At 42.4% G+C, this 22,489-nt stretch overlaps 5 protein-coding genes across 7 annotated transcripts; 3 read left to right on the top strand and 2 right to left on the bottom strand.

Annotated features, from left to right (window-relative positions):
* Positions 1-470: 470 nt before the first annotated feature.
* Positions 471-1,419, top strand: LOC135622125 (protein SODIUM POTASSIUM ROOT DEFECTIVE 2-like). Its single transcript, XM_065123767.1, has 3 exons — positions 471-797; positions 872-947; positions 1,013-1,419. The coding sequence occupies exons 1-3, from the start codon at positions 471-473 to the stop codon at positions 1,174-1,176; spliced, it is 567 nt and encodes a 188-aa protein (XP_064979839.1). The 3' UTR covers positions 1,177-1,419.
* A 110-nt stretch (positions 1,420-1,529) lies between these two features.
* Positions 1,530-5,158, bottom strand: LOC135622124 (ankyrin repeat-containing protein ITN1-like). The gene is made up of 4 exons (XM_065123766.1): positions 5,029-5,158; positions 4,401-4,940; positions 3,052-3,461; positions 1,530-2,571 (listed from the first exon to the last, which is right to left on the bottom strand). Exons 1-4 carry the CDS (start codon positions 5,048-5,050, stop codon positions 1,741-1,743), a joined length of 1,803 nt encoding a protein of 600 aa, XP_064979838.1. The 5' UTR covers positions 5,051-5,158; the 3' UTR covers positions 1,530-1,740.
* A 615-nt stretch (positions 5,159-5,773) lies between these two features.
* LOC135622477 (ankyrin repeat-containing protein At5g02620-like) lies at positions 5,774-11,726 on the top strand. 3 transcript variants are annotated; one of them, XM_065124362.1, is made up of 4 exons: positions 5,774-5,902; positions 6,385-6,852; positions 7,940-8,349; positions 10,229-11,726. In XM_065124362.1, exons 2-4 carry the CDS (start codon positions 6,531-6,533, stop codon positions 11,093-11,095), a joined length of 1,599 nt encoding a protein of 532 aa, XP_064980434.1. In that variant the 5' UTR covers positions 5,774-5,902; positions 6,385-6,530; the 3' UTR covers positions 11,096-11,726. The 3 variants fall into 3 exon arrangements, with proteins under 3 accessions (XP_064980434.1, XP_064980433.1, XP_064980432.1); XM_065124361.1 differs by having other exon boundaries at positions 5,775-5,902; positions 6,280-6,852; XM_065124360.1 differs by having other exon boundaries at positions 5,789-6,852.
* Positions 11,727-14,182: 2,456 nt separating this feature from the next.
* Positions 14,183-17,644, top strand: LOC135622476 (receptor-like protein kinase HERK 1). Its single transcript, XM_065124359.1, has 2 exons — positions 14,183-14,579; positions 14,669-17,644. Exon 2 carries the CDS (start codon positions 14,883-14,885, stop codon positions 17,379-17,381), a length of 2,499 nt encoding a protein of 832 aa, XP_064980431.1. The 5' UTR covers positions 14,183-14,579; positions 14,669-14,882; the 3' UTR covers positions 17,382-17,644.
* Positions 17,645-17,747: 103 nt separating this feature from the next.
* LOC135622478 (uncharacterized) lies at positions 17,748-18,839 on the bottom strand. The gene has a single exon (XM_065124364.1). It carries the CDS (start codon positions 18,506-18,508, stop codon positions 17,918-17,920), a length of 591 nt encoding a protein of 196 aa, XP_064980436.1. The 5' UTR covers positions 18,509-18,839; the 3' UTR covers positions 17,748-17,917.
* Between the last annotated feature and the right edge of the window lie 3,650 nt (positions 18,840-22,489).

Here is a 22,489-nt window from a genome sequence, read left to right as displayed (position 1 = left end):
CCTTGAATGATGTGTATTTATCATTATAATCATCATCAACCAAACAAGATTGCTTTTTATATTTATTCTGAGATCTACAATGATGTTCTGATACTTCCACAACATGTGCTGTGCAAGAACCAAGTCGCAGAATCCTATGCCTTGAACAAAAGCAAAACAAAGATAGCTTACATGTCGAGAGATTTGGAATAAGCTCTGCCCGACTCGTCATCCAAGAACAGCTCGGAAGAGAATACGCAAGCAGCAGTAAGAGAAAAAGGCTGCAGCAATGAGACATATGGCATCTCTATCAACCAAGGTCTGGAATGGAACGGGGACAGCCATGAGACGGGATGATGCAGTCAGTACATGATGTGCAAGAGATGCTTTCGTCAATCAAAACATACATATCGTTGGTAGGGTTGCCGACATGCATCGGCAAACTCGTGCTCTTCGCTCCGCTGATGCTACCGCTTCTTCCCACCGGCAAGATGGTTGCTTTGCTCTTCAAAGGAATCAAAGGAGTGAGCTTCTCGTGTGCGTCTTCTTCTTCGGTAGCCATACGAGAGAGCATCGACAGAGCCAAGTCCATCGCCCTGCCGAACACCGGAAGAGGCAGCACGAGACCAAAGTCGCAGTGCACGGCCTCCAAGCCCATGCCAACCGATGGATCAGTCAGTCCATCCAGCTCTTCTCGCTACCTGTTAAGCTCGACCGCATTGCTGTCGGACGACCCCAGCTTCTTGAGCAGTAGAGGCGATGAAGAAGAATTTTTCTCAAAGCCACCGATCTCTTCTGCCAGACCACATGATCAGCAGGTACTTAATCGTCCGTTACGAGCTCTTCGTCTGCTGGAGAGAGATGTTTGATGTGGGTTGTATGATCCTCATAGGTTGTGGTTCTGAGAGTGTCGTTGCATTGCAAGGGTTGCGAAGGGAAGGTCAGGAAACACATCTCGAAGATGGAAGGTGAAGTAGTTATCTCTGTTTGTTTTTGGATCCTTCATCAAACCATGACCGTGGACTGTTTACAGGAGTCACATCCTTCAGCGTGGACTTGGCGACGAAGAAGGTGACGGTGATGGGAGACGTGACGCCCTCGGGAGTGCTCGACAGTATCTCCAAGGTGAAGAATGCTCGGTTCTGGTCGTCACCGCCTCGATCCTCGGCGTCATCCCAGTTGAAGGAACCCTACTAGGGTTTGCCATTAGCACGGTTCAGAGAAGTGCGAGATCGCTTCAAGAGCAGGCATAGATATTGTAAGAGGTCGATCATTCTCTTAGCATCCGGATGTAAGGTTACTATGGAGTAGGAGTTCAACAGGTCAGTTCCTGTCATCCACCAATTCCTCCAATGCTCGGAGAGGTTTGGTTTCTTTGCCTTCACAGTGCATTTGGAGTAGCATTTCAACAGGCCATTCGGTGGGGATGAGGAGGCACATTTAAGTATGCTATCATCATCAAAAGTCCTCACTGGCAGGAAGTATGATCAAAGTTCATCAGAAGATGAGGTTAGTAGTCAAGAACTACACCAACAGAAAGATCTCAGGTATGAGGAGCTTGACAAGAGAAGTGGATTATCCATTTCTGCAGAGCATATCGACCGAAATGGGTCACAAGTTCATGGCTGGAAATAAGCCATACAGCAAGCGATACAAATCGGTATTCCTTGGCACAGGTAGCAACAAATAGTCTATGGTACGGCAGAGATCCGATGTAGAAGGGTGATGCAGAAGCTGAGGGTTAGCCGCAGTTACCTGGGATTAGATGGCATAGATGCTATCGATCTCGGAATCAGAGAACTCAGAGGGGTGATGCCATGAGTTGGAGCCACTCCTCATGGACTTCTCCCTCTTCCTCATCGAACGGGTCCGCTTCGTCTTCACGACGTAGAAAGTCATGGTCCCAAGAACCCCGGCCATTATCACACCTCCTATTAGCGTGACCAGAACTGCGGCCCATTCGAAATGCCGGCCGACGACAATATAGGACGAGGCAATAAAAGAAACGCTGGTGCATACGGAGGCCAGCCACATCAACTTGTTTATAACCTCGACGACACGCCTCTCCGCCTTCATTTCTCCCCTGACCAGCGTTATCTGAACCACCACCACGGCCAGTGAGGTGAACAGAGCAATAGCATTAAAGATGAAAAATACCTTGAAGCTCCCCTTTTGTGCAACTACTGCAGCTCCATTGTCATCGGTTCCACCGGGGACCGTAAAGATAGCCGCGAAAGCCACGGTAGCAAAGAGCACAGCAACCACGGTGACAGAGTTGGTGGCATTGTTAATGCCTTCACTGTGAAGTTTCTTGAGCTCCTTAGCGATACCGTGGACATTTTTGTTTGTTTTCCGGCTCTGCTCAAGCTGTATGTGAACATCATTTTTAATCTCGGTTACAGTCTGCCGCAGCTCATCTCGTGGCTGGTTTAGTTCATCGGCTCTGCATGCCCCACAACGAGATAAGCAGTCCTTAATGTCAGCAGACTCTTCAGAAAGAGGCAGGCCGTCAACAATATCAAGAGCAGTTTTATGATCTCTGGTCAATGTGTTCACATTAGTTTCTGGGAGGAGCAGTAGAAGATTAACTATCTGCAAGAAGTGACAAGAATTTGAAATATGCACAAAACAAGCTGAATCTAATCATCGATATTAGCAACGATGACAATGAGTTAATCGACACACCAACAAAACTTCAAATAATCCAAGTACTCAAACCTAAATAAAAAACAGAAGTTATATATATAACTTCTGATGGCTAATCCAGCTGACCCAAGCTAAACTCAATGGTCACCTTCATTTAATGACTGCTTCCTAGAGTCATTGAATGTGCACATGTAATTTTTGGCAAAGCAACTAGTCAGAGGGTAAACTTTCTATGTCTCATTCAAGCCTGTTCTGAAACTTCTTACGAGTAGCTGAAGCATAAGTGCAACAACGTGGAATAGATAATGCAGTTAATCTAAGCAACTTAAATCAGAGCACCAGAATGAGACTGGCACTCCGTGTTCAAACAAAAGAAATAGCAACTCAAGCCAAATGTAACCAAAAGACATAATGAAGTAATAATACCTCTACACGTTTTTTTCTTGCGGCGACATGTAATGTTGTGTTCCCTGCTCTGTCTGGAAGCATCACAAGTGCTGGATCAGCATCCACAAGGGCTTTAACAACCCCACAACATGTTCCCTTCACTGCCATATGCAAAGCAGTCTGCCCTTTCTTATCGGTCCTTCTGGCAAGTTGTGAATCCTTTCCTAGTAGTGCTTTTACAATTTCCACATGACCCTGTCGTGCAGCAAAGTGCAGGGCATTTTTTCCGTTGTTTTTCGATAACTCAATTAAGCTAGGATCTTGTTCAAGCAAGAGATTTACAACTTCAGTATGTCCTCTTGTTGCTGCAGTTATAAGGGGAGTTGCATTTGATTGACCAAAAGTTTTGACAAGAGCTGGGTTACATCCTATAAGCACCTGAACAATTGCTGTACATCACTTATTAGATAGAGCAAGATCTATTATTCCATGGACAAACATTCAGAAAGAAGTCAAGCAAACAATATACTGGAATAAAGAGTGTAACCAATAGCTTATAATAGGACTTCCTTTGCTTGATAAAGGCAAGGCAGACATTTAAGAAGAAGGTGACCTGAGTCTGAGTTCTAGAGGACTTTAAAGAATCAAAAAACAATAATGCTGATGCATCCTGATGAAAATTGACAACACAAATGTATTCAAAGAAAGACCTACATCAACAGGTATAAAGAAAGTATTAACTGAACAAAGTATAAACAGTAAACACTTTTGAATGTTGAAACGAAGTTGAAAATACAAAAAAGCTCTATAAAATTGTTCAGATAATTGTTCTACAAGTTTGGGAGAGCTACAGCTTCTTGAGAAGAAGAGCAATGGCCACGTTTCAGTTTGTTATAGTCAAGAAGTATTCACAAATCACAGACTGTCCAACAAAATACACAAATCTTCGACACAGCCTTCTGCTAATTTTCTTAAACAAGTTGAAATAGTTCGGCATGTAACAGCAAAAGGAAGTGTAGGAAATATCTCTTCTTTGTAACTCTAAAGAAAGTTCAACTGAGAGGGCATTGTAAACCTCCTAATGCATTAATTTGTTCGATCACACAAAGTTTCACATTTAGTACTAAAAGGAACAGAACCAAGGAAGTCTAGAACTTTATGCACCTCATAGGAGTTTAATTAGTTTAAAAGTAGAAGCATTAAGATCTAAGGAATGGTCCAAGGGAATTTACTAGTGTGTGCCAGTGAATTTACAATCAATCCTTTCCTACATCAGTTCTACCATTTGAGGCAGATTAATAGACAACCAATCGGACGGGAACAATAACAAAAATTAGGGCTAGAAAACAACAGCACAATTAATGAAGTCGAGAAATGAAAGCCCTCACCTTGGTGTCCTTCTCTGGCAGCGATATGGAGAGCATCAAATCCGGATTTGTTCCTCCTCATAAGGCTCTCCTGGTCGGAGTACTTGAGCAGCTCCACCACCACATCGAGAAACCCTTTCTCGGCCGCCGTGAACAGCGCCGTCTCATCCACCTCGTTGACGTCGTTCACCACGGCGGCCCGTATCTCCGCCACCTGGGCGTCGAAGTCCGCTCCCACCGCCGTCCCCGTCATCAGCGCCTCGATCTCGCCGAGGATCATCCGCACCGCCGCGAGGTCCCCGCGCTGCGCCGCGAGATGCAGCTCCGTGTCGTTGTGCCGCCCGGTCACCTGCTTCACGTACTTCTTCTTCCCCGACGGGTCCATCCGCTTCCCGGAGTTGGACAGCACCAGGGCCGGCGTGGCGGGCGCCGACGAGGGTGAAAACACCACCTCTTGGTCAATGCGCTTACCGGATCCCGACAGGACCAGCACACGGACGGGCGGCAAGCGTGGGCTCTGGTTTACGCTCGCCAGTCCCCATTCGGGGTCCCTCGCTCCTCCTGATCGAACAATTAAGAGCGGAATAATGCCACGCACAAGAGCAACCGGGGCGCAACGAGATGGCTAGGTAAGGAAGAAATCCATTACCCATTTCGATTTGGATCGTCATCTTCTTCGTTCTCCTCCCCCTCCCATGCGCTACCCAACGCAAGGAACCGCCATGGCCACGCGAAGGTTGCCAGGCTGTACGGAGAACCACCCACACGAGGAAAGAGAAGCGATGAAGCCGATAAGTAATTACATACATACATATATATATATATATATATATATATATATATATGTATATATTGTAATAATAATTCGTAAATGTTCCTGATAACGAACCTGGGCCATAGAGTGGGACCCATCGTGGGCCCGGTGGTTGTAAACTGGAGACAACGACTCCAGTTCGTGTCAAACACGCGGCGCGACCCGCACGTCCGGAGTACCAGAAACCCAAACCGAAAGAAATACTTTTCTCACTATAAACTAGCTACCCATGGCTATACCTTGAATTTGATTGGGAACAGGTCGAATGACGCGAGAGGTAAGCGAGACGACAACAGCAAGCGCTCGGCCTCACGCAACAGGACCCACGAGCGACCACGACAGTCGGATCCCTGAGGTGGGACGACGCGGACCGCCAACACATTCTCAGAAGATCGGGTCCCATCCACGATGTCGCCACGTCAACGGTCAATCGGTCGCTGTCAAATTCTCTCTTATTTTAACCTTTTTTTGTTGGTTTTCGTCTTTATTCGAAGCTATAATGCCACCTTCACATGCTTCGTGCCTTGGATCATTATATATAGTTTGTTCTATAATTGATGGGAATATATATGCCTTCGTCCCCGTTTGGAATGAATCGAAATGGACGTCTTCCTCGTCATTGGGTGAGAGGCAAGGCGCCCTCATGGCACCCGCCAGGAATCGGGGGAGATCCGCTGGGGTCTTGGATCATTCTCTGCGCAACGTTAAGGTATTCGAATCCCTCCTGCCAAATGCTCTCATCGCTCTCGATGTTCTTCTCCGCGCTAGAGGCCTTTCTAATTGTTCCAAAATGAAATCTTTTTGGGGGTTCTTGGCGATGTCCGGAGCTGAGTGGAGCCGGTGTGCTCCCCCATCATGCTAATTGAATACTGTTCAGGTCATGTGGGTGGTTGTCTTCAGTTCCCTTTTCATCTTTGTTACTCTTTTTCCTTGTTTTAAATTGAAAGCAGTAGCATTTCATTCGTTAGTTCTGTTGCAAGGAATGTGGTGCGGATGTGGAGGATTAAGAAGGGCGGATCCGCAGCTGCACATTTACTCCTTTAACTTTTTCTTCCTCCTTTTCATTTCTTTTGTTTCGTTTGCTAGTAATGTAAAGCATGGAAGATAGGCCGGATAGTGGTGAACCAGGTTGGATTGGTGGAAAAAGGGTACAACACGATGTGGTAAAGGGCATGTGGCTTTTGGCTGCAGGGTGCTATGTTGAGAGAGTTCTTCGGGACATTATCTTCGGCAAAAATCCCTGCATAGTAGCCAGAATCTTGGGTTGCATATGCTGTTGAAAGATCTGGGAATTTTGTCGTATAAGAGGCAATCGTTACTGTAATTAGGATAGCGAGATGGACTCATCGGTCGGGCGGCGGAAGAAGATAACCAAGCAGCTGACGGGAAAGCGAGAAGACACTCCCTTGCATTCTGCAGCCAGGGCAGGGAATTTAGCTGTGGTGAATGAGTTCCTTTCGGGAAACAATGAAGAGAATTTAAAGGAATTGTTGTGTAAGCAGAATCAGGCCGGAGAGACTGCTTTGTTTGTTGCTTCTGAGTATGGCTATATCGATTTAGTGCAAGAGATGATCAAGCATCATGATGTTGCAATGGCTGGAATAAAGGCTAAGAATGGTTATGATGCTCTACACATCGCAGCGAAGCAAGGTGATGAAGGTATTGGTTCTAACACAATTACTGTTTATGTTATGTGAAAATACCATTTGTAGATATGGTGAAACTATCTTTACAAGAAACCTTATATTGGATATATTCTAAAAATTTTAGAATTATGGCCTTTCATATTTAGTGTTCTTGCATTGCTTTCAAATGGCATCTGAATGTAATTAAGGATATTCAGTTTAGGCCATCCAGTGGTGCCAATTTTGGGAAATTGAATAGGGAGAGGGCGCTTTGGCGTGGGACTTTCCCTTCTGGGATTTCTGTTTTGCTGCCCTCTGATGCTCAGGATGATTTTCGTAACTGCAATGTTCTGGTTTAATATAGCTCTTGCTCTTTTGTTTGGGAGAAGAAATGGCTTCTATGTTTATCCTAAAGAAAAATGTGCAGAACACAAAATCGCATGGATGCTTCAGTTAATTTCCACTTGCATTTTATTCTTCTGATCATATAAACCTGTAAATTAGTGTTCAAAGAGGCAACAATAGTGCAGACATATTGAGGCTATTTTAGAAACATGGCTGCATATGAGAAGGACTCATCTCTCCGAGCATTGCTAATATCTAAGCTCATTCTTTGACATTTGCTACTAAGTTTCCTATGAGTGACTTAATTTTATTTTGCAACTGACCATCTGTCTTTGCAAATATTCAATTATCTCTAGGTCAGTAATGTTTTAACTCATGACACTAAATAGTCTGTATAAATTTAAACTAATAATAAAGGATTATAGAAGCAGACACATAAGCTTTATTCAAAGCCAAGCTATTTCAATCATTAGTTAGTCAAAATGGGGTTATGATTGTGGTGTTCATTAGTTAAGATAAATAGTGCAATTGTGAGCTTTTACTAGATCCCTTTCATTATTGTTCAAGTGGAAGACATTAATCACATGAACACCCATACATCCAGATGTCGCACAAGTGTAGTAAGTTGATATAGTATGATCGGCTAGTTATCTGATTGGGATGCCATGTTGGACCATACCCTATGAAGCTGAAGAATCTTGTCTCGAGTAAATTCTGAGCTTACACTGATATCTCTTTTTTAAAACTATCCCATTTGTCTTAATTCAATTGACCAGATGTTGTGAAGGAGCTGCTAAATGCTCTTCCAGAACTCTCTCTCACGGTGGACTTTTCAAACACCACGGCACTTCATACTGCTGCAACACAAGGCCGTATTGAGGTGGTGAATCTCCTATTAGAAGCTGATAAGAGTCTTGCACTAATTGCAAAGAGCAATGGTAAGACTGCCCTTCATTCTGCTGCAAGAAATGGACACTTGGAAGTTGTCAAGGCTCTTCTAAGAAAAGAACCTGGAATTGCTACCAGAACTGATAAGAAAGGACAGACTGCACTTCATATGGCAGCCAAGGGCACAAGCCTAGAGTTAGTTGAGGAGCTTCTTGAACATGAACTCTATCTAATTAGCTCGGTTGACACGAAGGGCAACACCGCATTGCATATTGCGGCAAGAAAAGGCCGGGCTCAGGTATAACACTCCTAACTTGCTAATTCTTTCTATTGAAGTTTTTTTCTAAAATCTAATTGGATATCTCTCCTATGAAGTTGAGGTAATTGAGGATATTTCTTCATTAGCAGGAGCTTAATCCTGGAACTTATTCTATAATTTAGAAGGTTGTTGAACCATAACACTAGATATTATGCCTGCTTGTCAAGACTCATCATCTTTTCACTGTACTATATACATTAAACCACAGAAAGGTATTTCTGAAGCAATTTAAGTCTCCAACTAGATCTGCCAAGACCAGTCTGGATGCCCTTGCCTAGCTGTTATGTCATGTGATTTGTGATACTTTGAAAAGATTAACATTTCACACTAGCTTACTTGCATATGTTGTATTTTTTTCCCTTGTACTTCTCCTCAGTTACTATCATATCTTGTTATCTTTACTCATTGATGCTAGCAGTTTCCTTGATGCTAAAGAATGGTAAACCTTTCTTTTCAGAGGATCTTAGGTATTAATATGGAACCATAGAGTATCAATTTACATGAAATTATACAATGAGCAGCAATGAATCATATAGGGTTTTAAGGGTCTAGCTACTAACTATGAATGAAAAACATTAGCATGATACAATTTTAGGAAATCTGAAGGCAAGTCATCATATTCTTTTTTGAAGACTAGCTATCCTATAAAGATAACATGTTCTTTATCCCCTAAGACAAGCTAGTCTAAATGCGGAAGTCTTGGATGAAACAAATCCTAATCATTTTAACATATGGATCCTTTTCGAAAGTGATTAATTATGGGTCAGCAATTACAAAATTTGCAATCTGAGTTCTTTGGATCAAGTTTTGCTACTAATGTAATAGTAAAGATGAAAGATTATTTTGTTATTTTCAGATTCATCAATGCATGGCTAGAACAGAATTTCATTTCAAATATGAAATGAGCCGAGCCTTAAACTTAAGTTAGGCTTCTGCTTTTCTAATGACAAACAAGAGAGCAGAATTATAAATATATATGTCCGTCAAATAATATATAATTCATAACAGTATTAACATATTAAACAGATGACTAGGGGGAACTTATGGAGAAATTAGAACCAGCTTCCAGGAAAGAGTGAAAACAGGGATAAGATACTAGGTCTGTGAGGCCAAAAAAGCACCACAGAACCCATCATATGATGTTCCACTTCTCAACATTTATCCTAGTTAGGCTAGGATCTTTGGTATACAAAGCAGGCTTTAGGACCTTGATTCTCTTCTCTCTGTAGATCATCTGCAGCCATCTTCTTAGACAAAGCTTGAGTTATCTATGGATGATCACCTGACAAACTGGGAAGAGCAAGAGTCACTAGTCTCACAAAATCTCAAAGACCCAAAAATAACCAGCCATCCACCTCTAGAATAAAGAAAATTGGCAGATTCAAAGGCTCATTTGTTTAGTATTCTTCTCCAAATACAATTAAATTAAACCTAGATGCAACCCCAATAAGATCCAAGAATTGCTTGATTACACTAAACAAGAACCTGGTTGAATTGGCCTTGTGCCAGTGAGCTTGGACCCATGAAGTTACTAGCTACAATTCTTTGTTAGCATATCATGAATTCTGACGAGAGATTTGATCCTTTATTTTCTTGATGGTTATTTGTACACATAGATAAAGGAGGACTTTGATTTTCTTTTCTATACTGCCAATCTCCAGTGACAATTACTTCTTTAGCATGAGCTGAGACAAAGGAGCTTTCCTCCATGCAAATAGCATATCACTTGCTTCTGCTTTGCATTTGATTATAAGATTGGAAACTGAAGAATAGCACATTCCAAATACTCTGTTACATAGAATGTGACTCTGGAGACAGTCTTCCATTCAATTTCACTTGTGGTAATGTCCACTTGCAGATAATCAAGAGATTACTTGAGATCAAGGAGCTTGAGACCAAAGCCATCAACAAATCAGGCGAGACAGCACTTGACATTGCTGAGAAAATGGGGAATTCAGGTATCATCAGCATACTACTGGAGCACGGTGTTCAAAGTGCAAGGACTATTAGACCTCCTCAGAACCCTGCGCGCGAGCTAAAGCAGACAGTGAGTGACATAAAACATGAGGTTCACTCCCAGCTCGAACATGCCCGCCAGACCAGAAGGCATGTCCAGGGGATTGTGAAAAGGATCAACAAGCTCCATGAAGAGGGCCTCACCAATGCGATCAACTCCAACACTGTCGTCGCCGTCCTCATTGCAAGTGTAGCATTTGCAGCCATCTTCACAGTTCCTGGTGAATATGTAGAGTTCGATAACCTCGCCCCTGGACTCACACTAGGAGAAGCCAATGTGGCACATCAGACACCATTCATGATCTTCTTTGTCTTCGACTCAGTAGCACTCTTCATATCCTTGGCTGTTGTCGTGGTACAGACTTCGGTGGTCGTGATCGAGAGCAAGGCCAAGAAGCAGATGATGGCCATCATCAACAAATTAATGTGGATAGCCTGTGTGCTCATCAGCATCGCATTCCTCGCCCTCTGTTTCATCGTTGTGGGGCGCAAGGGGAGGTGGCTGGCGATAGGAGTGACCATCATTGGGGCGGTGATACTAGCAACAACATTCGGCACAATGATCTACTGGGTGATTGTCCATCGGATCGAAGCCAAAAAACTAAGAAGCATCCAGCGATCATCGTTCAGTCGATCACGGTCATGGTCGGTGTCTGGGGTGTCAGACAGTGAATTGTTCAATGGAGAATATAAAATGTATGCAATTTGACACTAACAAGGTATCTCTTTGGCACCGGCACCACAAACCAGCCATGTAATCCTTGGAAAGTGTTCTTCCTTGGCTCAAAATGCTTGCTAGGAGTTGATGGGCAAATGCTCCTGCCAGTACCTTATTCTATTCATCTGGTGACAATTGAAATCTATGAGTTTAGGCCAACAAATGAGCAATTTCTAGTTTTGAGCCCCATAGCAATCAGACCAACCAGGAATCACATCGAAACAAGGAGGAAGGTTTGTGTCCAGTCTCTGTACGATGCAGACATAATCAATGCTTTGCCTCTTAACGTGTGTTGTGAGAATTACAGACACCTTGATTTGAGACCAGGCACATCAGAGAAATCCGAAATTTGCTACGCAATAATCTGAACAGCTGGATTGAGAACCCTTTCCAGATAAGCTCGACGATGATCAAACTCTCCATTTTCATAAAGATGACTCGGTTGTGCCCTCTAGTTTCGATGATGACATATATTGTAAATTGAGAGTTTCTCATTGATTCAAAACAAAAATAACGAATCCATTTTTTTTTTCTTGGAAGAGTTTCTCATTGAGAGTTTCTTGTACATATAAATGCCATGAAATGACGTACGAGACTTTGCTATTGTGAACACCTCAATGTCCCTATCTGAATTCGTTGAATACTGTTCTATCATTTGTTCAAGAATGTGTGGCATAAGGAAGCTATCCATTATATTATTCTATTGTATTGTCAGGTCCCAATTGGGTTGCCGGTTAACTTTGTTGGGAAATCTAGGGGCGACATCTCATGCGCAGCGGAAAAACAGAAAACAAAAATCCTAAATTTTTCAAAAAGGGTGTTTGTCATTGTACGAAGATTGGTATACAAAATTTGTAAAATTAAAAATTACGTATGAGATAGTTATATTATATAAGGAGATCGTATATCCCTCAATTTCTACAAATCTGTAGGAGAGGATGAATGAGGTCAAACATCCTCCTCTCGAATCCTTTAGCTTATGGGTCTTTGGTTTCCTCCTATTTATAGAGGTCCCTTGTCAACTTAGCCCTAATGGATCCTGCCTTATTGGGTATTAGATATCCATCCAACTACTCAAGCCTCTTAGATTAGTATATCTATATCCAATAATCCCTCGTTGGCTCTTATTGGATCTTATCCATAGGATCCAATAATTCAGGGGCTTATTGAATATCCAATAAAATAGGGGCTCCGATGGATATCTCACATCTGAACCTCTACTCATCATAATGCCTATCATATGTGTGTGACCCTCTAAACCCAATATCGAGCTGGCCGTGAGTTTTATCTGTCAAAACTTCTTCTGGCTTAGTGAATTATTATCTTCATAATAATTCACTTGACTCATCGACTGCGAACGTACTAGGCCACTATGTCATAGCCTCAGATGATACAGGGGAATCTAATCCTTTGGATCTATTTGTCCTCAGTTACAGTATACCCATAGTTCCTCATCCATCTAATATCCTAGAGATTATATACTGGGCATGATGCAGTCAGACCATACGGTTTCTACTCGAGTCTCACTTTAATCAGATTCTCTCGCATTCTGTGAGCAGATCAATCAGTGAACTCATTCTCTAAAGAGCACCTGTACTGTAGCCATAGTGTCCCCACACGAGCAGCTATGAGATCAGCTGCCTCCATCATATGGATGGGTATATAGCACACTAGTCTGTCCAGTTATCTCGATGTCCCTATCGAGTAATTTATGACCAGTATTATTTAGGGTTTTGTGTTTAAAGGTGAATCGGTCTTATCATCGTGATCTCATCACGATTTGATTCCCATTGCACAAATCCATATATATATATATATATATATATATATATATATATATATATATATATCATCATCATCAAATAATATAATAAATAAAAAAGAATATGTCACATATGTCTTGCTTCTATGACATAAATGACTAGTAAACTTTGAATAATAATTAGTCAATTTTCACGCACCTTTAAAAGAATCCAAAGCTGCGGCTGTAATTTTTTTTTTTTTTTGTGAACTTGAAAATATTATTTTCTCTTTGTGTGTGAAGCCTTAAAGAATTATCAATAAGGATAAACAATTTGATAAGATGGCTGTGTGTAGTTTTTTTCCCAACATCATTCCACCAATTATGACCAAAAACATATCTTCTGCTAACTCTTGTTCCACACACATCTGATAAAATACTTCAAATATTTATTCCAACTCATGTTCTTGATAATCACTAATTCACCATGGCCACCATGTTTCTAGGGTTTGTAGGAGTTGCAGATCTAGCCCTGGTTGGCGATGAAGCTGACATGATAAGAAAGTCATGATCAGAAATCAGAAAGACTTAATTTAAAATGGTAGCGCAAGGTCAATGTCAAAATCCATCATTCTTTTAGGTGGCAACCTCATCAATTCAAAGGCAAGAATCGGTCCGTCATTGTTCACAGGTGCTCATAGGTGACTTTGTCGTCGTCTTCCATGGTTAGCCAATCCCAAATGCAAAGAACCAAAAGCTACATACACTTTATTGAAAGGTTGAAAGCAACCAAACAATATATTACTAGAACATTTCTAAAAATTATTATTATTTTATATACAGCTGAAAAATGATTTTTCTTACTATTCGACGGTTCCAAATCGAACAGATAGTTTAGTTTTGATTTTTGATTTTTTATTTAAATAAAGCTGATAATTTTGGTTTTGATTAGATATAATATATATATATATATATATATATATAAATTTATGATATAGTGGTTAAATTCTTCCGTTTAAAATCAATTTGAATTTTGATTAAATATTTTATAACTTTATTATAATATCAACTTTTTTAAAAATATTACACTCATTATAGATAGTTATACATTTTTTTTTCTAATTTTTAAAAATTAAAAATTAAAAAATATTTTAAATTATAAATAATAAAAAAAAATAATGTCCTTTTCTTTCACATTGATAGTGAGAGACTCGTAACAACCGCGAGCAACCATTTCTCTTCCAATTTAATTGATTTTTATCCGCTGGCACAGTCTCTCTCTCCTCACTTTTTCTTGCGGCAAGTTACAGTTACAGAGCATTGACTCACCCCTCTCTCTCTCTCTCTCTCTCTCTCTCTCTGCCATTGCCATGAACTTCCCCTATAAACCCCTACCTCCTCCCCCTGCACCCTTTCTCTCTCTTTGAAAGACTTCTGAGGCCTCGATCAAGCGAAAGGAGGGACCTTGTTCGCCTCCTGTGGAGTTCCGATCGGTTGCTGAGGTACTTTTGTTGCAGATCTCCTTGTTCGCCTCCTGAATTTTTCACCACCTTCTCCTCTCTTTTCCCGTGAGATCGCCCCCTCTATTGTGCTTCTTTGAGTTCGATTCCAATTGCTTGTGGTCGTCGAGTTGTGAAGATTCTGCCGTTCGGGTTGTTTCCCCTATTGTGCTTGTTTGTGGTGAAAAATTCAGGGTTATCCTGGTGGGCTTGTCGTTTCCGGCGTCATTTTCAGGTAGATCGTGGCCCGAGATTGGATTTTTGTTACTTATTGTTGATGTTCCTCCGGTGAATCATGGTGGGTTCTAATATTTAAATTCCCAGGAGAAATGGGGCGGCGTTTGAAGTGAGATTGATGAGCGTGAATTAGGGTTTTTCTGGTTCCGAGCTCAGATTTCTCGTTTGTTCTTTGAATCGGGTTGTCTTGTTAGGTAAGAAGAAGTTCTTTCTCTCCGGTGCCCGGTTCGATTGTATACCTGTCTTCCTTTGGTGTTCCCAAAAGTAGTGCCAACAGATCTATCTTCAGCTGTGTTCCGTGATGGCCATTCACAAAATCGGAGTGACTTTCATCGTCTTGGTGATCGTTTCGATTCGATGCGGCCGTTCTGCATTTACTCCAGCTGATAGCTATCTGATTGACTGTGGTTCTTTGACCAATACCACCATTGGCGACAGAGTTTTCGTGGCTGATGTATCCCTTTCGTCGACCTTGACACCCGCCTCAAACTACTTGGCCAACACCTCATCGAGCTCGGTCCCTTCCTCCTACGGCACGGCCCTCTTCCAGAACGCTCGGGTGTTCACCGTGCCCTCGTCCTACTCTTTCCAAATCAAGGCGCCAGGCAGGCACTTCGTCCGCCTGTATTTCTTCCCGTTCGTGTATGGAAGTTACGACCTCACTGCTGCAAACTTCAGTGTGTCAACCCAAGACGTTGTCCTTCTCCGAGACTTCCAGCCTCAGGCAAAGTCCGCCATTGTTAAGGAATTCTCATTGACCATAACTCTCGACACCCTCATCCTTACTTTTGTACCATCGGGAAGCACTTCCCTCGCCTTTGTAAGTGCTATCGAAGTTGTATCGGTTCCCGATGAGCTGATTGTAGATACTGCAAAGATTGTTAATCCTCAGGGCAAGTACCAGGGTTTGTCAGGACAGTTATTGGAGACAGTTTATCGGATCAACATGGGCGGGCCGAAAGTTCTCCCAAATGATGATACTCTGTGGAGAACTTGGGACACTGACCAGGAATTTCTGCTTGACAGTAAGCTTTCCCAATCGGTTAACTTCAGTGGAAACATCAATCGTATGCCAGGGGGAGCCACTGAGGAGACTGCCCCTGATATTGTGTATTCTACGGCAACGGAATTGGCTGCCTCCTCAAATACTTCGAATGCCCGCTTTAATGTGACATGGCAGTTCAATGTGGATGCAAACTCGGATTACTTGATAAGGGTTCATTTGTGTGATATAGTCAGTAAGGCGGCTGGTGACCTCTTGTTTGATATTTATATTAATACTTGGCTTGCAGCTGGTGATCTTGATCTTTCTTCTATGACATTACAGAGTTTGGCTACACCTGTTTTTATCGATTATGTTTTAGAGGCTGATCATGCATCTGACAGGCTTAGTGTCAGCATTGGTCCTTCAACCTTACTTGATGTTTTGCCAAATGGCATTATGAACGGCCTCGAAATCATGAAGATTAATGGCTCTGCGGGTTCTGCAACTGTTATCACACCACCGGGTTCAAAGAAAAACTTTGTCATCATATTGGTCCCGATCGTTGGGGCAATTGTGGTTGCCGTTGTTGCTATAATTCTTTGCTTGGTCCTCAGGAAAAGGAAGCTTGCCAAACAATATTCTAAAACCTGGGTGCCTTTCTCCATTAATGGATTGACGTCACATAGCACGGGAAGTCGAACTTCCAATGGAACTGCATTTACGATTGGGCAGAATGGAAACCTCAGTTATCGTTTACCTTTTGTTGTGCTGCAAGAAGCGACTAACAACTTTGATGAAAATTGGGTGATTGGGGTAGGAGGTTTTGGGAAGGTCTACAGAGGAGTGCTGAGAGATGAAACAAAAGTAGCGGTGAAGAGGGGTAACCCAAAATCTCAACAAGGCCTTAATGAGTTCCATACTGAAATCGAATTGTTGTCACGGCTGCGCCACCGCCATCTAGTTTCTCTTATCGGCTACTGTGATGAGAAGAACGAGATGATTCTTGTTTACGAATACATGGAAAAGGGCACTCTAAAGAGCCATCTTTATGGTTCAAACCTTCCTTCTCTTGGTTGGAAACAGAGATTGGAGATTTGTATTGGATCAGCCAGAGGACTGCACTATCTTCATACTGGTCAGGCAAAAGCTGTCATCCACCGTGATGTCAAATCTGCAAATATTCTACTCAATGAGAATCTCTTGGCGAAGGTTGCTGACTTTGGGCTCTCAAAGACAGGGCCTGAGTTGGATCAGACTCATGTCAGTACCGCAGTAAAAGGGAGCTTCGGATATCTTGATCCCGAGTATTTCCGGAGACAACAGTTGACAGAGAAGTCGGACGTGTATTCGTTTGGGGTAGTTTTGCTTGAAGTGCTGTGTGCAAGACCAGTCATTGATCCAACACTACCAAGAGAGATGGTGAACTTAGCGGAGTGGGGAATGAAGTGGCAAAAGAGGGGAGAATTGGAGCAGATTGTTGATTCTCGGATTGCAGAATCAATTAGGCCTGACTCACTGAGGAAGTTTGGGGAAACGATCGAGAAATGCCTAGCAGATTCCGGTGTCGAGCGCCCCTCGATGGGGGACGTCCTTTGGAACTTGGAGTATGTGCTACAGCTTCAGGAAGCGGATTCCTCCAGCATGTCCGAGGTCGACAGCATCAATCGCATCACTGAAATCTCACCGCTGGTTCAAAACATCAGCACATCTGACACTACACCTGTGAGGGATGTCGGGACATCAGTGCTTAATGATCTTTCAGACGTCTCCATGAGTAAAGTTTTCTCGCAGTTGATCAAGTCGGAGGGGAGGTAAGTTTTACTAATATGCTATGATACTGCTTAAATTGTAGACCTACGACTGTTGCGTGTTTAGTACGTTTTTGCAGTACTTAATCCGAGGGGACCTGTCTTGCATCCTTGGTTTTTTCTTCTTTCTCCCTTATTTTTCTTGATGTTATATTCGCATAACAAACCATATGCCAATGTAATTACAATCTAGCTTTGTTGTATGAACTGCTCAGCATCTTCTGTGTGAGACGTCTGCAAGGATGACAATGGAGCTGTATTATATCCTTATATGAATCATGTTTGATGTGCAAGTATTTTTAAGCATTTAGCATTTTGCATGTCTTTTCGATCCTATTTACCTACTTGAAATAATGATGTGTTGAGTCTTGAATTAGGAACCTGAAAACTGATCGATCTTGGTGTTTCAATAAGAGTCAGGAAACGAGGAAGAAGACATCACTGTGTATAAAGACCAGACTCGTTTTCTTGTTCACCTCTATAGAACTTTCGGAGAAGAAAGCACAGAGACACACACACTAATGCTGAAGAAAACCATTAAGCTTAAGAAACAGGAAAAAGAGAGGAGTGTGAATTCTGTGGTAATTTGCACCCTCGACGCACCACCTCGACTCTTGCAGTGCAAGAAAGGAGGCGATGGAAGATGAAATAGAGCGTGGAGTAGGAGACCTCTCTTAGCTTCCTTACCGTCACACAAGCCTTCTTCTTCCTCTTCTTCCTTTCCGTCTTCATCCTTCTGTTTGGAATGTTCTTATTATTAGCATCACCATTGACGCCACCTGCGGTGCCTTGGTTCTTTCGTTGGCGGAAAGGAAACACGGCGGCCGTCTCCCTGACTCTTCCGAGGCACCGTTGTGTCTTCTCAGGAACACTCTCCCTCCGAGAGAAAGTGTAACTTCTCAGGTACATCTGCCGGCACGAGTAGCTGTCCACCGCCGTCGGTGCGGCGCTCCACTTTCTCCCTCCCTCGAGGTTGCTGCCGCCACTGCGACCGTCGACTTTCCCCCTTCTTCTCGTCACCGACTTCACGAATTCGGCGTCGGATTCCGGCCACTTGTAGAGGTTCACGTAGGTTGCTCTCACCGGCACACGTGCGTCCACGAAGCCCAGAGAAGACTTGCACCGGGAGCTCATGGCTCACCCTCCCACCACCTCTCCTCCTCGATGTTTTGGTCCAATCTACCTGGGGAGCTTAAAAGGAAGAGCGATGGGGGGGATGTGGCCAGGCTTCATTTGCAAGTAAAGGTAGGAAAGTGGAAGTGGGACGATGAGAGATTGGATACAGAGATCCACAAATGTCTGTATGGTATGTAGCTCACAGCGCATTTCGCTTTGCTCAAGTGTTGGGGAAGGAATGGTGTGGCATCATGAGCCATAAGTGAGTTGGGTCCTTCTTCTTCTTCTTCTTCTTCTTCTTCTTCTTCTTCTTCTTGGCATAACCATACCTTGAGACACCACAAATCTGGTGGTAGGGTTAGTAGCTTCCCATCCAATTGATGACGAAGAAGATAAAGACTTGGGCAACCCTCAGTGCCACAGCAGAGTACATTGATTGGTCATCATAGTCACCGCTCAGAGACAATGGCCACTTCTCCAACGGTCCAGTAAATACTCAATGAGAGCCTTGTCTCTGTTCAAGACGAACCGAAGAGTAATGTCCAAAGCACAAAGATGTTGTTGGTCCTCACACACATCTACAGATGAAAGAAACAGAGTATGCCTTGTTTGGTCGCTCATCTAAACCTTAACCACCAGCCTTCTCTATCCCTGTTAGCATTTCCTCGGACACTTGGTCACAATTTGCAACCGCTTGTGATGATATGATCATGAATGCAGCGACCTGCCCTCTTCAATCTTCATCTATTTTGCGTTCTGCAGATGGCAGGGTGCAGCTAAACACACTCACCTACTTCAGAGAGAGAGAGAGAGATGGGCACCATCACCCTGAATGACGAGAAGCTCGAGGGTCGGCTCCTCAAGGCCGCCTATGATGCAGTGGAAGAGACTTTGATGTTCTCTCAAGTTCCAACTGTTGCAATCGCTATACGCCTCGAAGACCTCGAAGAAGGTTGGAACTCGCGATCGCTATCCGCCTCAAAGAAGAAGAGTCAAGTGCAAGCACTCATCGACCAACTTGACTTCCGATCTATCACAAATACCAAGTGACAAGATCCACCATGACATCTCAAGTGGAGAGCACCATCAAGTGTCGATCGACATCGATCCACATCATCTAAAACTATTTCTCATCCTCTCCTTTTTAATTTTTAATTCATCCCACTTCATTATTTATCTTTTTTTATTATTTTACATCACATCACGATGATTTAGAGAATGAAAGGAAAAAAAAAACAACAACAACAACCATGTGGCAAAGACCAAACACACTACTAATGCAAAAACAGGTATCTCGACAGAGTCCACATGCTAAAATACACAACTCATCTCCTTCAAAAGATCACAAAAAGCTTTACCAAATCACAGACATAGAACCCCAAAAACCACATCAGCAACAGCATGTTGAAGAACAGAAATGCAGGTTTGAAATTTTTTGCTGAGCTTCTGAAATGTTGGATGAAGAGTATTGAAATCACCATCAAAGTACAGATTCCGAAGGCCTAAACTATGGATGAAGAAAAACCATATATATCAAAACAAAAACTAAGATCATAGCAGCAGCAACAGCTGAGAATTATTGCCTTACAATCCGTTGGCCACTGCAGATCATAAATATTGAATCCTGATGCAACTCTGACCAAATATCCAACTAAAAGCAGGTAAGCTTGCCTTCTTGATTTGTCCATGCCTACCCCCATCGTCAACATGATTACTGCCACTTGCATCTAAATCTTGTTCTTGCAGTTCTGAATGCTCAAAGACACGACGGCATCTCCAATGGTCACTTTCTAATCCTCGCTACTTTTTGCAATTGCACTATAGGTGGTTTGATGAACTTGGACTTCATCTCTGAACCCCTAGAAGGTTTAGTAAATCTCTTACTGATGATTCATGCAAATCTATCATCTCCACTATACTTCCATCAATAGTTTTTAGCACTATGACCACTGCATTTTAGCATTTCCATAGTCTCTTATTCATGTTCACATGAATCCTTGTGAACATTTCCATATTCTCTTTTTCTTCAAGCTCACATGAATCCTTGAGAATGTTGCGGCACAGGATGCTGAAGTTTACTATCACCATCAGCAGACAAACGCATGCCCCTTTAACACTTCCAACACTTATGGTACACTCTTTATGTGAGGATCCATACAACGATGATCATCTCCAGCAACCAATTCAGATGAAGTATAATATACTCACCATCTGAGCAGTCCATTTCGATGCAATCTTGATATGAGACCATCACAAGCCATGGGCTCTCTAACATCAGAAACCACACATTCATCATGCAGCTTAGAAGCCATGTGAACAATTTGATGAATTTTGGTCTCCACCATTGCATCCTTCTGCAACAGCAATGACATATCCATGACAAAATTTATTAATCTACCAGTACTCCCTTCTAATGTCAGAGATCACATCCTCAGCTTTACAAGATATACTAGGAACTGATACTGTGGCTGGAGCCAAGGCTCCTTGAGTGCTTTCACCTGAACTTATTGTCGCATTACCAGCCATGACTGGACTATCATCACAAAGCATATTCACATCATGTGCAGCATTAAAATCCAAAACCACTGGTTTAAGCTTTACCTGAGGGCAACTCCATGCAAGTGGGGACATCAACTGATGATAGTCCAATGCCATAACTGGTGACTTCCTTTTGAATTCTTTTGGTGGCTCTGATTTCACCAATTTGCCTGACAGTAATTTCTGATCAAAGGGATCAGCTACCCTGGAAGCTTCACCCTTAAAACTTCCATTACATGTTTCAGATTTCATGCGCCTAATACCTACCAACTTTAGACTACTACATCGATAAGTTTCTATTTCCTTCTGACTGCTGTTGGCATATGGTTCAGGTTTCACAACATGCATACAAAAGATTCCTTGCCAGGTATCAGGAAGGGCCATCTTCCTCCAGTTAATGTGCAACTCTAAGCCGCCTGTATCCCTATTGTCTTCAGCAGGCATTCCCAAATTTCTTGATCTGAGGTTGTATTGACTGTTCAGTAAATAAATCATTTGAATCGGTGTCCACACTTTAATGGGAAGGTTCAAGTCCCAATTTTCGCTGTTCAGCATGGATAACGGAACTATACTTTGAAGCCAAGTTATTGTGTGGAGTCTAATGCAGACATTGGAGCCCCATGTAGCCAGTGGCGGATTTTCAATCACATCCTTCTTGTGCAGATACTCTTCAGAATCTCGGCTCATCAGCAGAATGCCTCGGCAGCAGAATCAATTCTTCAGTCTCCTGCCATTGGAACACAGATAAGTGACAACCAATCCAATAAGAACCTCCTGATATGATGAATTTTGTAGGTTGTAAGAATGATTTGCTTACAAGAAACTCTCTGATATGATGCACTAGGGTGTACCAAGCTTCCCAGCAGAATCCTGGTCCATCTAGATTAAGAATGAAGATTTAACAGATGAAGATTCAGCAAAATGAGATCAACACCAAAATAATCAGCAAATGCTATAACTAAAACAATTACCTTTCCCAGTTGGATACAAACATCACTAGATGAGTATAAACAGCATCATACCGCAACAATTTTTCCTAGCAGCATAACCAGGGTACAGAGTCAGATCAATTGTTGGGGAACATCCAGCTGATCCCTCAAGTTTCCTCGTAGATCACACCACCGATATTATTCACATCGGTATAGAAAACACTTTGAAAAAGAAATAACAATGCATCAGGTGCCAAAACGGAGTCTCAATTTCATTTTTCTATTATGATAGATCCTATATAACAGCAACATAAAATGAGCTTCATTGACATTTTTCTTTTACATCATAAACAACCAGCTTTCAAAGGTGAACAATATCCATAAGAGCAGTCAAGCCATTTCCTTTATAGAGATACTTGAATCGACTGTGTACCAATAATGGAACAAGCACAATTAATCGCTCGATGCAAATGATCTAAACAAGCATCTCTAAATGCAATCAGCAGCAAACACCAAATACCTGTAACAAAAA

The sequence above is a fragment of the Musa acuminata genome, chromosome BXJ2-9, assembly GCF_036884655.1.
Source record: "Musa acuminata AAA Group cultivar baxijiao chromosome BXJ2-9, Cavendish_Baxijiao_AAA, whole genome shotgun sequence".
Classification (NCBI taxonomy): Eukaryota; Viridiplantae; Streptophyta; class Magnoliopsida; order Zingiberales; family Musaceae; genus Musa; species Musa acuminata.
The sequence above is the reverse complement of the archived record's forward strand: the minus strand, read 5'-3'. Positions and strand labels throughout refer to the sequence as shown.

Excerpts from the sequence above, each read along its gene's own strand:
- LOC135622125 (XM_065123767.1), top strand. The coding sequence starts at position 471 with ATGGTTGCTTTGCTCTTCAAAGGAATCAAAGGAGTGAGCTTCTCGTGT. Across the intron at positions 798-871 it reads CCAGACCACATGATCAGCAG|GTTGTGGTTCTGAGAGTGTC; the intron begins GTACTTAATCGT and ends TGATCCTCATAG. Across the intron at positions 948-1,012 it reads ACACATCTCGAAGATGGAAG|GAGTCACATCCTTCAGCGTG; the intron begins GTGAAGTAGTTA and ends GACTGTTTACAG.
- LOC135622124 (XM_065123766.1), bottom strand. The coding sequence starts at position 5,050 with ATGACGATCCAAATCGAAATGG. Across the intron at positions 3,462-4,400 it reads TGCCAGAGAAGGACACCAAG|CAATTGTTCAGGTGCTTATA; the intron begins GTGAGGGCTTTC and ends AGTGATGTACAG. Across the intron at positions 2,572-3,051 it reads CAAGAAAAAAACGTGTAGAG|ATAGTTAATCTTCTACTGCT; the intron begins GTATTATTACTT and ends CACTTCTTGCAG.
- LOC135622477 (XM_065124362.1), top strand. The coding sequence starts at position 6,531 with ATGGACTCATCGGTCGGGCGGCGGAAGAAGATAACCAAGCAGCTGACG. Across the intron at positions 6,853-7,939 it reads AGCGAAGCAAGGTGATGAAG|ATGTTGTGAAGGAGCTGCTA; the intron begins GTATTGGTTCTA and ends TCAATTGACCAG. Across the intron at positions 8,350-10,228 it reads CAAGAAAAGGCCGGGCTCAG|ATAATCAAGAGATTACTTGA; the intron begins GTATAACACTCC and ends GTCCACTTGCAG.
- LOC135622476 (XM_065124359.1), top strand. The coding sequence starts at position 14,883 with ATGGCCATTCACAAAATCGGAGTGACTTTCATCGTCTTGGTGATCGTT.
- LOC135622478 (XM_065124364.1), bottom strand. The coding sequence starts at position 18,508 with ATGAGCTCCCGGTGCAAGTCTTCTCTGGGCTTCGTGGACGCACGTGTG.